The following is a 12,499-nucleotide window of genomic DNA, read 5'->3' on the forward strand; positions in this document are numbered from 1 at the left end:
TGCGCCCACACCCGAGATCGGAGCCGCTGCCCTGGGATCCTCGAGATCGATTGTGGCGCCAGGGGTGGAGCGGCGTGATCAGTGGCCCCCGCCGTTGCTACTGGAGCGGTGAGCCTCAGAAGTGCCGCATTGCCACCCTGATAGCCCGGTTGGCGCACAGAGAGACCCGGCCGGCGGACGCTAAAATTGAGGTCCCGGCTCCGGGCCTGCCGGGATGGTGTAGACGCCGGATAACGCAGGCTAAGCAAAGCTGCGGGGAGCAGGCGGCGTGAGCCTTGGCGAGGGAGACGACCCACTCTGCGCCTCCAGCTGACTACGTCCGCAGGAGAGAAAGGAGACATTCTGCCGCTCTCGCGACCCGGCCGGTGACCAGGAGAGGCCCGGCCGGCGATCGCGAAAATTGAGGCCCCGGCTTGGGCCTACTCATCGGACTGCCTGCACTCTACAGCAGATCGGAGCAACCTGGGCACACGAGAGGTATCCGATCCTTAACGGCCTACATGACGTGGACCCCCAGCTGCTTCTGGAAGCCCCAGGCGGCCTAGAACGGCCGCAGCACCATAAGTGGAGCCAACGCTGCAGAGGCCTGGTGGGCCACGATCCCAAAGCACACTGCAAGCACCCAGGTGAGGAGAGCAGGGGTGGGCACGAGGGGAGGCTTGGGGGGCACAATCGAGCCCCCGGCGGAGGGCTGGCTGGGGAAGCTGAAATTGCCCTGCGGGGGCTGCTGCTACTGATCGGACACTTTTTGCGGGTGCCGGGGGTCGCACTCAACTGACCCAGTCGCACTGCTCTACGCAATAACCCGGTAGGGGACAGCTGACCGCCTGGAACAGGCCTACCTCACTGCCTCCCGGGCTGGTTGGTGCACGGATTGCCACATCTGTCTTTGCCCCGGGTAACTTGAACCGAGCTAGTGGGCTTCCCACTCAAACCAGCTGCGTCGCCATCTCCCTACGTCTACCAAAATCCCGGGACCCTACACTGACCGGTGTTCGGAGCTATTTTGGCATATATTTAACAAGGACCTCCTGAGTTCATGGAAAATAGATTCCTAGACCAGGGAAAAGTAACCATTTGATATTTAACAATCTACAATTACATTGTGATTCATGCCATGTGATTTATAGATTGTTGTTTTAAGTCTAGTTTGTTTAAACTACACTCTTTTAACGTACATATTAAATCTGTGAATGTGATATTGTTCTTTTTAACTCTTAATAAATTGTTTTCTTTACAAACATTTTGTAGCTTAATTCCCTTCCATTTATTAAAATTTCTTTGATTGTCTCTTATGGTTGCCTAGATTGTTAAATATCAAACGGTGTTCGGAGCTACCCACACTATGGCGGCACAGAGGGGGAAGAGGTGGTCCCAAGTCGCAGCCCAAGCTTCACAGGGATCTGCCATCACCAGGGACCGGGAAGCCACCGCCGACAGCGACGGAAGACCAAGTGCCCATCACCAGATCATTCCTGGAAACATTGTTTAACTCGCTTAGGGAAGACTTCAAATCCTTAAAACAAGACGTTGTGGGTGAAGTCCGAGAGCTTCGACGCGACGTGGAGGACCTGGGTGACCGAGTGGTCGCTATCGAGGAGGCGGACTAAACTAGGAGTAACGAAATTGAACAGCTCCAACAAGAGATCCTACGACTGACAGACCAACAGGTGGACCTCCAAGCCCACGCAGAGGACCTTGAAAACTGTTCCCGTCGAAACAACATACGGGTCCGGGGGGTCCCTCAGAAAGAAGAGGGGTCTGATGTCACCGCATACCTGCAGGCCCTCTTCAGAAGTGTTCTGGGAGAGTCGGCGGACTTCACCATTCGCATTGATAGGGCACACAGGGTGGGGATGCCTCGTAAAGCTCCAGCTCCGCCACCGGACATCCTGGCGTTCCTTCCAGATTTTCCGCTAAAAGAGCGGATTCTCAGAGAAGCTCGGCGATCCCAGCCCCTTCAGTTTCAGGGTCATCCCGTCGCCCTGTACCAGGATCTCTCATCTATCACTCTCCGGAAGAGAAAGGAATTCAAACAAGTGACGGATTTCCTAAGGCAGAAAGAGATCCCCTACTCATGGGGACACCCATTTCGGATTATATTTAAGTGGAATGGACGGCTGCATCAGCTGCGGTCACTCGAAGACACTTATAAACTCCTGGGTCTGGACCATGTCGAAACTGAACCAGTGCTTAGGAACTCGCAAGGGCCATCCAGAGGGGGCTGGCAGACTGTAAATTATAAGCGATCCTCACCCCACCGCCTTAAACCGGATGCCTCTGTCATCTCCCGAGAGCGTGAAACCGCGGTGGCGGAGGTAGCCAAAGAAACCTCTCCCCCAGGGCAATAGACACTTCCACGCAGGAGATTCCATATTGCACACACACTGCATTTGTGGCGGGTGGGTCGGGCGGGGAGGACGGAGAGATCGCCGTCGGAGATGACCACTTCAACATTCACTACCACGATCCTGTGTGACACAACGGGATTGGGACTATGCAGTTCTAGGGTGTTGGGGCTGGGAAGGGGGGGTTGGGTTGGGGGCTTAGCTGCAGAGCCTCCGCTCACAATAACTTTAGCTCAGATATACAGGGATGCAAACAGCAGTGGCTCTTGGTTGTTTTGGGGGGGCTTGTTGGGCTGGGGGGATCCAAGGGTGGGGACAAGTGTGCCAGACTAGATTTATCATTGGGCAGGGGGCTACATCTCCGCTGTGCCGCCTCCGAGGTTTGTCATCCATCTACGTACAGGTTCCGGGACTGGGCCTACAAGGCTGCCGGGAAAGACGCGGCCTAATACCTGCTATCACACGGTTCTGTACCGTGACGGAAGTCCACTCTGCGCTGCGCTACATATCCTTTGCACCATGACAGACACTACTCTTAAAATAGTAACACTTAACGTGAAAGGGCTGAATAACCCGATTAAGAGAAGGGCTGTTATCTCCTACTTAGAGAACTCTGGAGCAGATACCTGCCTACTACAAAAAACTCACCTCCTGCAGAAAGATTGGCATAGAATGCGCTCCTGAGTCTTCCCACAACAACTCTTCTCCTCCCTCCCAACGAAAACCGCAGGGGTTGAAATTTTAATATCTAGAAGTTTCCAGGGGAGGGTGGGAAACAAGGTGGGGGAGATCAGGGGTCGACTCCTGGTGCATACATTTCAATTAGGTGATACAACCCTTACGATTGGCTCCCTCTATGCCCCAAACACAGGACAGGAGGCATTCCTGAAAGGCGCTATTTCGGAAGCACTTAAGAAGCCGCATGCACCTCTACTCCTAGGCGGAGATCTCAACATTGTTATGGACACACACGCTGACAGATCGGGGCACCGATATGGAGGGACTGGTGCTCTTTCTCCCAGTGGCCATGAATGGCTTAAAGATAGGGACTTAATAGACCTCTGGAGAACCCAACACCCGAACACCTCGCAATTCACATTCTATTCACATGTGCATCACACCTATGCCAGGCTCGACCACTTCATAGGTTCCTCGGATATCCTCAAGAATCTTGAGGTCACCATAGTACCGGCGGCCATCTCGGACCATGACTCTCCCTCACACTTCGAGCAGCCCACCGTCCCCGAGGCCCGTGGCACCTCCGCGAAACCTTGTTGCAACGGCCTGATGTCACCAAACGAATCAGTGAGTGCATCACTAGCTACTTGGCCACCAACGACACGCCCGACATCTCCGTGACAGCCCTCTGGGGAGCCCTGAAATCGGTTACACGAGGGGAACTCATACCCATAGCGGCGGCAGAGGCCAAGGACCGCAAAAGTAAACGGGACGACCTCACGGCGTGCGTCGCGGAACTAGAGCGGGTTCACAGCCGTACTTGCGCCCCAAGCGTGTGGAAACAGTTGAAAGCGGCTCGGGCCCAATTAGCCAGTCTAGATACAGATAGGGCAGAATTCGCAGCTCTCCGTCTTCGACATACTTATGTCGGGGGTAATAGAACGGGCCGCTTACTGGCCAGCGCTCTAAAAGCCAAGACCCAATGGGCTAAGATCAATAGCCTTGTGGGCGACGACGGGGCGGTGCTCACTACTGACACCCAAGTAGCCGAGGCGTTTCGCTCCTATTATGCTTCACTATATGGGGAAGAGGAGACCTCTTCGGAGGACATCGAGGCCTATCTAGCCACGACGACTCTTACCGCGATCTCCAAAACCGCTGCGGAGGCTCTAGATGCCCCTATTCGCCAAGATGAGGTCCTGGCGGCCATATCCCGATTGCGCCCGCTCAAATCCCCGGGGCCAGATGGATTCTCAGCGGGCTTTTACAAACTCTTTAGTCGGCAACTGGCCCCAGTGCTCGCCCGCCTTTTTAACTCCTTTGAGGGAGTAGGCGCCATACCTCCGGACATGTTGGCCGCGGAGGTGGTGGTGCTGCCAAAACCCGGTAAGAAACCCACACACTGCTCTGCATTCCGTCCTATTTCACTGTTGAATCTTGACTTAAAACTCTTTACAGGCATTCTTGCCGCGCGTCTTGGCCCGTGCCTTCCTGGAATTTTGGAGCCCGATCAGTCAGGCTTTGTACCCAACCGACAATGCAGTGATAATACTAAGAGGGTACTTCACCTTATTGATAAGTCGCATTTTCAAGCCTCGGACTCTGCGCTGCTCGCTATCGACGCAGAATAAGCGTTTGATTGCGTGAACTGGAATTACTTACAACAAGTTCTACGTCGCTTTGGCCTAAGTGACCACTTCTGCTCTCGCATAGCGAGCTGTTACCATCACCCGCAGGTTAAGGTCCGCCTGGGAGGTTTGCACTCACAACCATTCGAAATCCAGCGCGGTACCAGACAGGGGTGTCCTCTCTCCCCCCTTCTTTTTGCCATGTATATAGAGCCGTTAGCGCAGAAGGTCCGGGACAATCCAAGGATTAAGGGTGTTGACTTCGGGCGCAAACCCCATACTATCAGTCTATATGCGGACGACGTCATTGCCGCCCTGGACCAACCTAATGACTCAATACCCGCCTTCATGGAGGAACTTGCCTCATTCGGAGCCGTCTCAGGGTTTCGAATCAACATTGATAAATCCTTAATTTTGCCATTGGGCAAAAATGCATGCTCGCGGGCCCCTGCCGTAGGTCAGAGGAGTGGTCTTCAGCTAGCTACCCAAGTGCCATATTTGGGGATTACTCTAACTCCCTCCACGGACCTCACGGTGTCAACTAATTATAACTCTCATATCGCCCAGATCCGGACGGACCTGGCGTGATGGTCCAAACAGCCTCTTTCCCTACTGGGGAGGGTAGCGGCGGTGAAAATGTCGACCCTGCCGCGGATCCTATATCTGTTCCAAACGATCCCAGTTATGCCCCCAGCAGGCATTCTGAAAACTCTACAGGACACCCTGTTTGCCTTTGTCTGGGAAGGAAAGCGGGCACAAATCCACAAATTACTGGCATATAGGAGCATGGACGAAAGCGGTCTCGGTGTCCCAAACCTTATGCGATATTTCCAAGCATCTCAACTCCGATACCTAGTAGAATGGTACAGACCCGAGTCAGAGAAGAGATGGCTCTTCCAGGATAGGGCCATGGCACGGACGCCACTTTGGAGGGTTCCATTCCTCGCTAGACAACATAGGGCCGAGGTACATGTTGAGGTCTCCTATCACACGCACGACTCTACTGTGGAGAAGTGTGGCTCAGGGGTTAGAGGCGGCAGACCCGGAAGCTGAGATCGGCCCTGGACCAGGGTTCAATTCCCCGCCTCGGCGGGTCTTGGGCTCAAAAATTCCACGGACTCGATAATTCTCGCTCCGGTGCCTTCTCGACTCTCGGGTTCACACTCTGCGACTCTGGGCAATAGCTTGCTTAATCTCCACAACGGCCCCTCGCGGCGGGATGCCTGGCTTTCACCTTGTGGATACCCTGCCGGGGTTATCTCACAGGGGAATACCAGGACAGGTTCCCTAAGCAAGCGCCGGGAAACCCTTTGTGGGTAGCTGTGCGCTATATAAGCTCAAATACATTTACATTTTACATTTTACAGATATGGGATAGGGTGGCACACAAACACGGGTTGACAACCTTTCCCTCCCCGTTCACGCCCATATTGGATAACCCGGATTTCCCTTCAGGTGATGCGCAGGCACATTCCCACAATGGCGAGACACGGCATGTCGTGCCGCAGGCGACCTTTTTGACTTGCAGGGATTTCTCCCCTTCGCGGACATTAAACAGGGGTATAGCATAGAGAATCCTCATTTTTTCCAATACCTTCAACTTAGGCACTGGCTCACTGACCCGGATATCGCTGCGTTGGTGAGCCGTCCCATGTCAACCTTCGAAAAATGGCTACTTACTAAAGATACGGATAAACACCTCATTTCTGAACTTTACAAAATGCTCACACCACCACATGCCCAGGTTAAAACATCAAGCCAGAAGCGTTGGGAGGCTGAACTGGGTAGGGCTTTGACATTCAAAGAATGGGGATACGTCTATTACAGAGCTTCACACACCACACGCAACAGCAAGGCGAGGGAGACAGCAGTTAAATTGGCTATGTACTGGCACCTCACCCCAGTCCGACTACACAGGGGGAACCCGGCACGCAGCGAACTTTGTTGGAGAGGATGTGGGGAAAGGGGCACTCTGACTCACCTCCTTTGGGAATGCCCGGAACTCGGAGACTTTTGGAAGGTGGTCCTGGACGATATCGACTCCACCTTTGGGACTGAAATCCCGAGATTTCCTGCATATGCTCTGCTGGGTCTACCTAACGCACTAACATTCCCCTTAAAGTCCCTGCGGGGGCGGCAAATGGGCATTGCCATACAAGCAGCCACGCAGCACATATCACTGTGGGGATCCACAGCTAAGCCTACACACACAGGATGGCTTCATAAGCTTTGGTTTACCCTTGGGATGGAGCACATTCACGCCACACTCACTAACTCTACAGATGCCTTTCGGAAAACATGGCTTCCTTTACTGACCCTCCTGTCCAAAGAATTCAATGAAATCACATGCCCCAAATATCTTCGGGTCCTATGTCTTACCAATGCCACCGAAGACCCGCGGTGACTTCCCGGACAGCCACACTAAACCTTACCGGCACATTGATGGACCTCTAGACACTTCAGAGCACACTGGTGTGGGTGGGGGGCTCGGGGGGGGGGGGGGGGCGGGAGTTCTTGGTTGTTGTTGTTGTTCCCATGTCATATGATTGCAATGCAGATCTTTCGCACTCATGATGTCGTAATGTTCCTCTGGCATATTTATCTTGCTTTGTTACTTCGTGCTAGGGAAGACATGCTTGTCTGTCCCGTCCGCTATCTATGCCTCTTGCTTGTACAACCTGCTGAGATGTCTCGATATATGCCTGTTGAAATATTCAATAAAATACATTTGAAATTAAAAAACTATTCTTCCAGCGACCTTTACAAATACATATGTAAAACATATTTATTTTACTGAAAGACACACATTCACTGGATGGTGTCATCAGTGATGTCATGAGTGATGTCACTGACCATGTCATGAGTGAGGTAATATGTGACGTCATCAGCAGTGCATTGCAGGCGCACAAGTTATAGTGAGTCCAACTAACTATAACGTGGAATTTCAATGGTTTTATGTCAGTAAAATTTCCAGCTAACTATAACTGGTGTGAAACCTATGGTTTTTTTAGTGAATATATATATATATATATATATATATATATCTATCGTACTGACATTGGTTGCTATCGAGACCGTCCGTGCTCCCAGAAAGAGTCCCAAAAACAAATTAGTAGGTAGTGTGCAGATCCTAGACTTGGGATCTTATTAGAACAGAATTGAGAGAATGGAACGGTCGGTGAGGAACTTTCAGCTAGAAAGAGTCTCCACTAGAAGGAGCAATACTAGGGAAAGCAACTTGTTAGAGACTTCTAGCCACAGATTCCTCACCTTTTGAATAGATACCAAAGCAATACCTATTCAGAGGCTGGACTGTGGATGACCAAGCGGGCAAAATGTCCCTTGGCGAACCTGACTGTCCAAACAATAATGCTTTGTGAAAGTATGGAAGGACACCCACATAGCTGCCTGACAATTATCTAGGATACTGACTCTGCGTGCCAAAGCACTGGATACAGCTTTGACCCTAACAGAGTGAGCACAGAGTCCTTTCTGCAGCCTGCTTCTTTGCAATGGGTACTGGATCTTCATGCAGAGAACGATCCAGAATGAGGTGGTTCTCTTCTACAATGCCATTCTTTTAGCACCTAATCAAACCCCACAAAGAGCTGACTGTCCACCTGGTGGTCCTATCGGCAGAGTCATGTAGAGATTGCCTCACAGAAAAGATCAGAGAGGTGGGGGCATACACCTCCACACATAGTAAGTGAATAGCATTTTGAAGTATGATACTACTACTATTGTAGTACCACTAAACTTACTACGACATGCAGCTTGTCAAAAGGTCTAATTTTTGAGTGATCAAGAACTGAATCTATACCAAGCTGTTGCTTTAGTGACCAACTTATAGCAGGCATTCCTATATGGAAAGTTCCTTGGCTTCCAAATAAATCTAGCTCAAAGGACTGGACTCTTCCCCGGTTACTAAATCCTCATAGTCAAGAAGGGCCTTTTTTCATTGATATTCACACTTACGCCAATAATAAACCCATACTTCTCACCTGGCGCCAAAGAAGCAAGTTCAACATCGGATATAATAAGGTTAAGGCCAATCAACCAACTTAAATAAAGACTATGATATGCTTGATACCAAAATAATGTGGTATCTACAGATTAGACACTTGGTCACAGACAAGGTAAAGTAGTCACATGTATCCAGCTAAGTCACAAAATTTGAATAATAGTTCATCATAAAATAGGCAACAAACTATTCTTATGGGAAATTTATAAACTCTTAGTGCATGATAACCAAAACAACAAAACACTGGTGGTTCACGGAGAGTTGAAAACAAATTCTGCAGACTGCTCAACCAGAGGAATAATATGAGATGCACTTTTAGAACACGCACCACTGCTAAATCTGTACACAGCAGGAAAAAACAAGTAAAAATTGTCTCAACGTGGGGCCTCAACCTTAGTTAAACTAAAAACCTGGAATCTAGGAAGGTCAGAGGAATGCTGGCAGAAATGTAGTAACCACGGTACATTACTGCATTTGCTCTGGGATTAACTGACACTAACCTGATTCTGAAAGACCTGTATTAAAAGATCTCGACATCCTCTTTGAAACACAGATTCATCAGGTTCCCTACCTACATCATACTTAAGTTTTCAACAGACAAACCAAACCATTTCGCTCATTAACAGGTAAACAAATCTCCCTCCTCTCTTGAGAGCCTTTGAGTGCTTCTTCCACAGCTACCACTGACAATCAAGTATAGAAGGAGTACTTGGCCCAATTGCTCAGGATCCATAGTAGGCTTGGCACTGGGACATCAGGAGTAAAAGGCGTCAACCATCACAGTTGGGCCAGTAACCCTGTGCGTACTCTTTGGCCTTCTGAAAGGGGTTCCAACAGTGGGACAACTAGAAGCATCTTAAAGAACGAGATCATTGTTGCATTGACGTGAGTCCGTAAGTCAGCTCACACAGACATTATACTCCTCTCTTCTTCTGCTTAGGCAGCCATCCCTGGGGTTAAGAGATTACGTCTTTATTCTTCTCAGTTTTGTGTTCTGTTATGTTACCAAAGCTTAAAAAAGTTCATCTCCATTGGCCATTCAATATAAAGAAAAGAACCACAAGTACAGAAATATATGGACTCCTGACCTCCTCTCTGGATCCATCCAAAACTGTTAGCACCACTGTCAAAATAAGAGCAGAACCAAGAACTGAGGGTTCTGGGGACAATGGTGAACCTAAACTATGGTCTGCGGATGGGGAGGACTGGGCGATGTAAAAAAGAGATATTGAGGTCCAAGGTCACCAGCCAACCTCAGCAAGAAGGAACGGCAGTAGTACAGTGAGCCCCTAAGCACCCCCCTATTGTTCCTTTGTTTAGCAAGTCAAGAACCTCTGCTTCCAAGATTGAGGCAAACACAAGAGAGTATCTTGGACCTCCATCACAGATGCACGGTCTTTTTGAGGTTCCAGGCAAATTTGCCAATCTTTTACTCAACGCCTGGGGTCTGTGACACTGTACTCTCCACAAAGGCCATGGGACAGGCCGCTTTTAAAAGATTTTTTCTTAGTCCAGGGACTTACAGAGTCAGCCTTACACACTTACACACACACACACACACACACACACACACTTACACACACACACACACACACACACACACACACACACACTTACACACACACACACACTTACACACACACACACTTACACACACACACACACACACACACTTACACTTACACACACACACACACTTACACACACACACACACACAGAGTCAAACTTGGTTTTGGGGGTCAGAACTGAGGTTCAACATTCCCTAGTGCTCCACATTGAGTCACAGTTTGAGTCACACTTTTTCTTATCAGAATCCAACTGATCCCTCTTCCTTTTGGCACAACTACCAGTCACTGTCATGTCCCTTCTATGAGGTTTTTAAAGATTCCTTACCTCCGACTCCAATTCCTCAAAGAACAAGGCTACATAATTTGCTTTAGAAAGACCACTGGGCTGAATAATGAAGCTCTAACACTCCAAGTCCATGTATGCGCTTAGGAGTTACCTGTTTTTTTAGCAGTTTGTCAATTGGTTTCTGAGCCACAACTGCTTTATGAACCAACCAAAGAACAGTGTTATCAATGGCCAAAGTGAGGTCCTAACCTACATTTATGCTTCCACCACCTAGCATCCCTGTCCGAATATTCTCTCACCTCTGCAAGACATGGTGATTAGCTCTAACAGCAAATAAAAACGGATTACTGTATACCTGGTTGAAGCATCTCTCTGCAGCTCCGGTCACTGAAGACTACACTAGTACTTTCAAAAATAGGACAACGGGTGACGTACATCAAGTAAAAAACATACAGAAGGCACGAAAAGCAGCTACAGGTTAATGTTAGAAACTCAGTACAAGAAGATCAGACCAACAGCCACAGTTGGAACATACCTTTACAAACCCACATCGGAGTTCTGCACCGAAAGTGAGAAAGACCAAGACTTAGTGTATGCACATATTATAAGCAATATACACTGCAAAATATAACTACCCACTCAAATATCAGGTTGTGGGACAATGCTCACACCACCTGCACCATCCTTTACAAAAAAATATATATAAAAAAAAAAAAATCTGACACGACCAAAATATTTACACTCAACTTTTAGCCAAATATGCTTCCCATTGCTACCTCAGACAAAGATAAGGAGCCAAAGAAAGAAATTAAACAGAAGACACGCTATGCCCGAATGTGTGATGTAAGTCCACAACACTGCTTCTGTTTCAGGGACTGTCACTTTCTGTATAATACATGTTTTCTACAAACAGTTTGCTGGAAACTGTAAATCAAGAATGGCTCTGCCACAAGTCCTGACGCTAACTGTGGATCATTACTTTATGTTACACTTTTCGGTTGAAACATATACATAATGTATTCTTAAACACATTCTGACTGTTCTTCTCTGAATGTATCTTTTTAACTTAATAGTTTTTTAATGTACATTTCTGGGGAAATGTGCATTTTGACAATGAAAAAATAATAATGAAGTTTGTGTTCACTTTTACATCCCATTGTAGTTATTCTGAGCTTTGTATTTTAGTGAAGTACCTTTTAACCTGCTGTAGGAGGGTTAAATCTTTTTGCCGCAAGCCTAGGAAAGATAAATTGCTAAAGCAAGACTTACGCTAATTGCCTCGTCCAGTGAGTGAAGTAATTCTTCAAGTACTGCACATGAGCTTGTACTACACCAGTAATCACCACTGCTGTAAAGCTTTTCTTATGCCTCTCTTCAAAGATCAGATTATGTAGGAACTTCTCTTCATCACTAGTTACATGAGCAGAATCTGCAGGCTACATACAAATAAATGTGTTCAGTCAGTCAGTCAAGTGCTTTATTTCGATAATCAAATCTTAAAAAGCAATACATACAATATAAAAGATTCAAAACAGTGCATTCTTTAAGATTTCCATAAAAAGATAACATTTATAAATTAGCTAAAACAGACGCAATTAGTAACTCTGATGAAATAATTAATTTAAGCCGTCTTGATCTGATCACCCAGGACCAATTTAAAAATTTGGCAATGCCACACACGAATAAGGGCCTAGTGTTGTGTTTTAAAATTCTCAGGGCTACCATACAATGCATCGTACCCAAACCCCTGCAAATATGCTTTAGTCATCTAGTTCTAGGGGCTTTATAAGCAGGACATTCAAAAAATAAATGAGGAACCGACTCAGTCTTCTGGGGGCAAAAGGCACATGTGGAAATGGTTTGCGCAGGGATTTTCCAGGTCGATGTCAGTTCTCTCATTGGTAAAATACCCAATCTAAATTTAATAAACAGGGCCCTGTCTCTAGATTTTAATATTACATCGAGATAG

The 12,499-nt window shown here is 48.1% G+C and overlaps 1 protein-coding gene across 1 annotated transcript in view; it reads right to left on the reverse strand.

Moving 5' to 3' along the window:
* SMCHD1 (structural maintenance of chromosomes flexible hinge domain containing 1) overlaps positions 1–12,499 on the reverse strand; it is a 2,274,803-nt gene that overhangs the window by 2,018,651 nt on the left and 243,653 nt on the right. The window contains exon 8 of the mRNA XM_086965602.1: positions 11,800–11,966. Within this exon, the coding sequence (XP_086821728.1) occupies positions 11,800–11,966 (167 nt within the window). The remainder of the gene's footprint in view (positions 1–11,799; positions 11,967–12,499) is intronic.

Source organism: Lissotriton vulgaris, chromosome 4_1 (assembly GCF_964263255.1).
Source record: "Lissotriton vulgaris chromosome 4_1, aLisVul1.2, whole genome shotgun sequence".
In the NCBI taxonomy this organism is placed as follows: Eukaryota; Metazoa; Chordata; class Amphibia; order Caudata; family Salamandridae; genus Lissotriton; species Lissotriton vulgaris.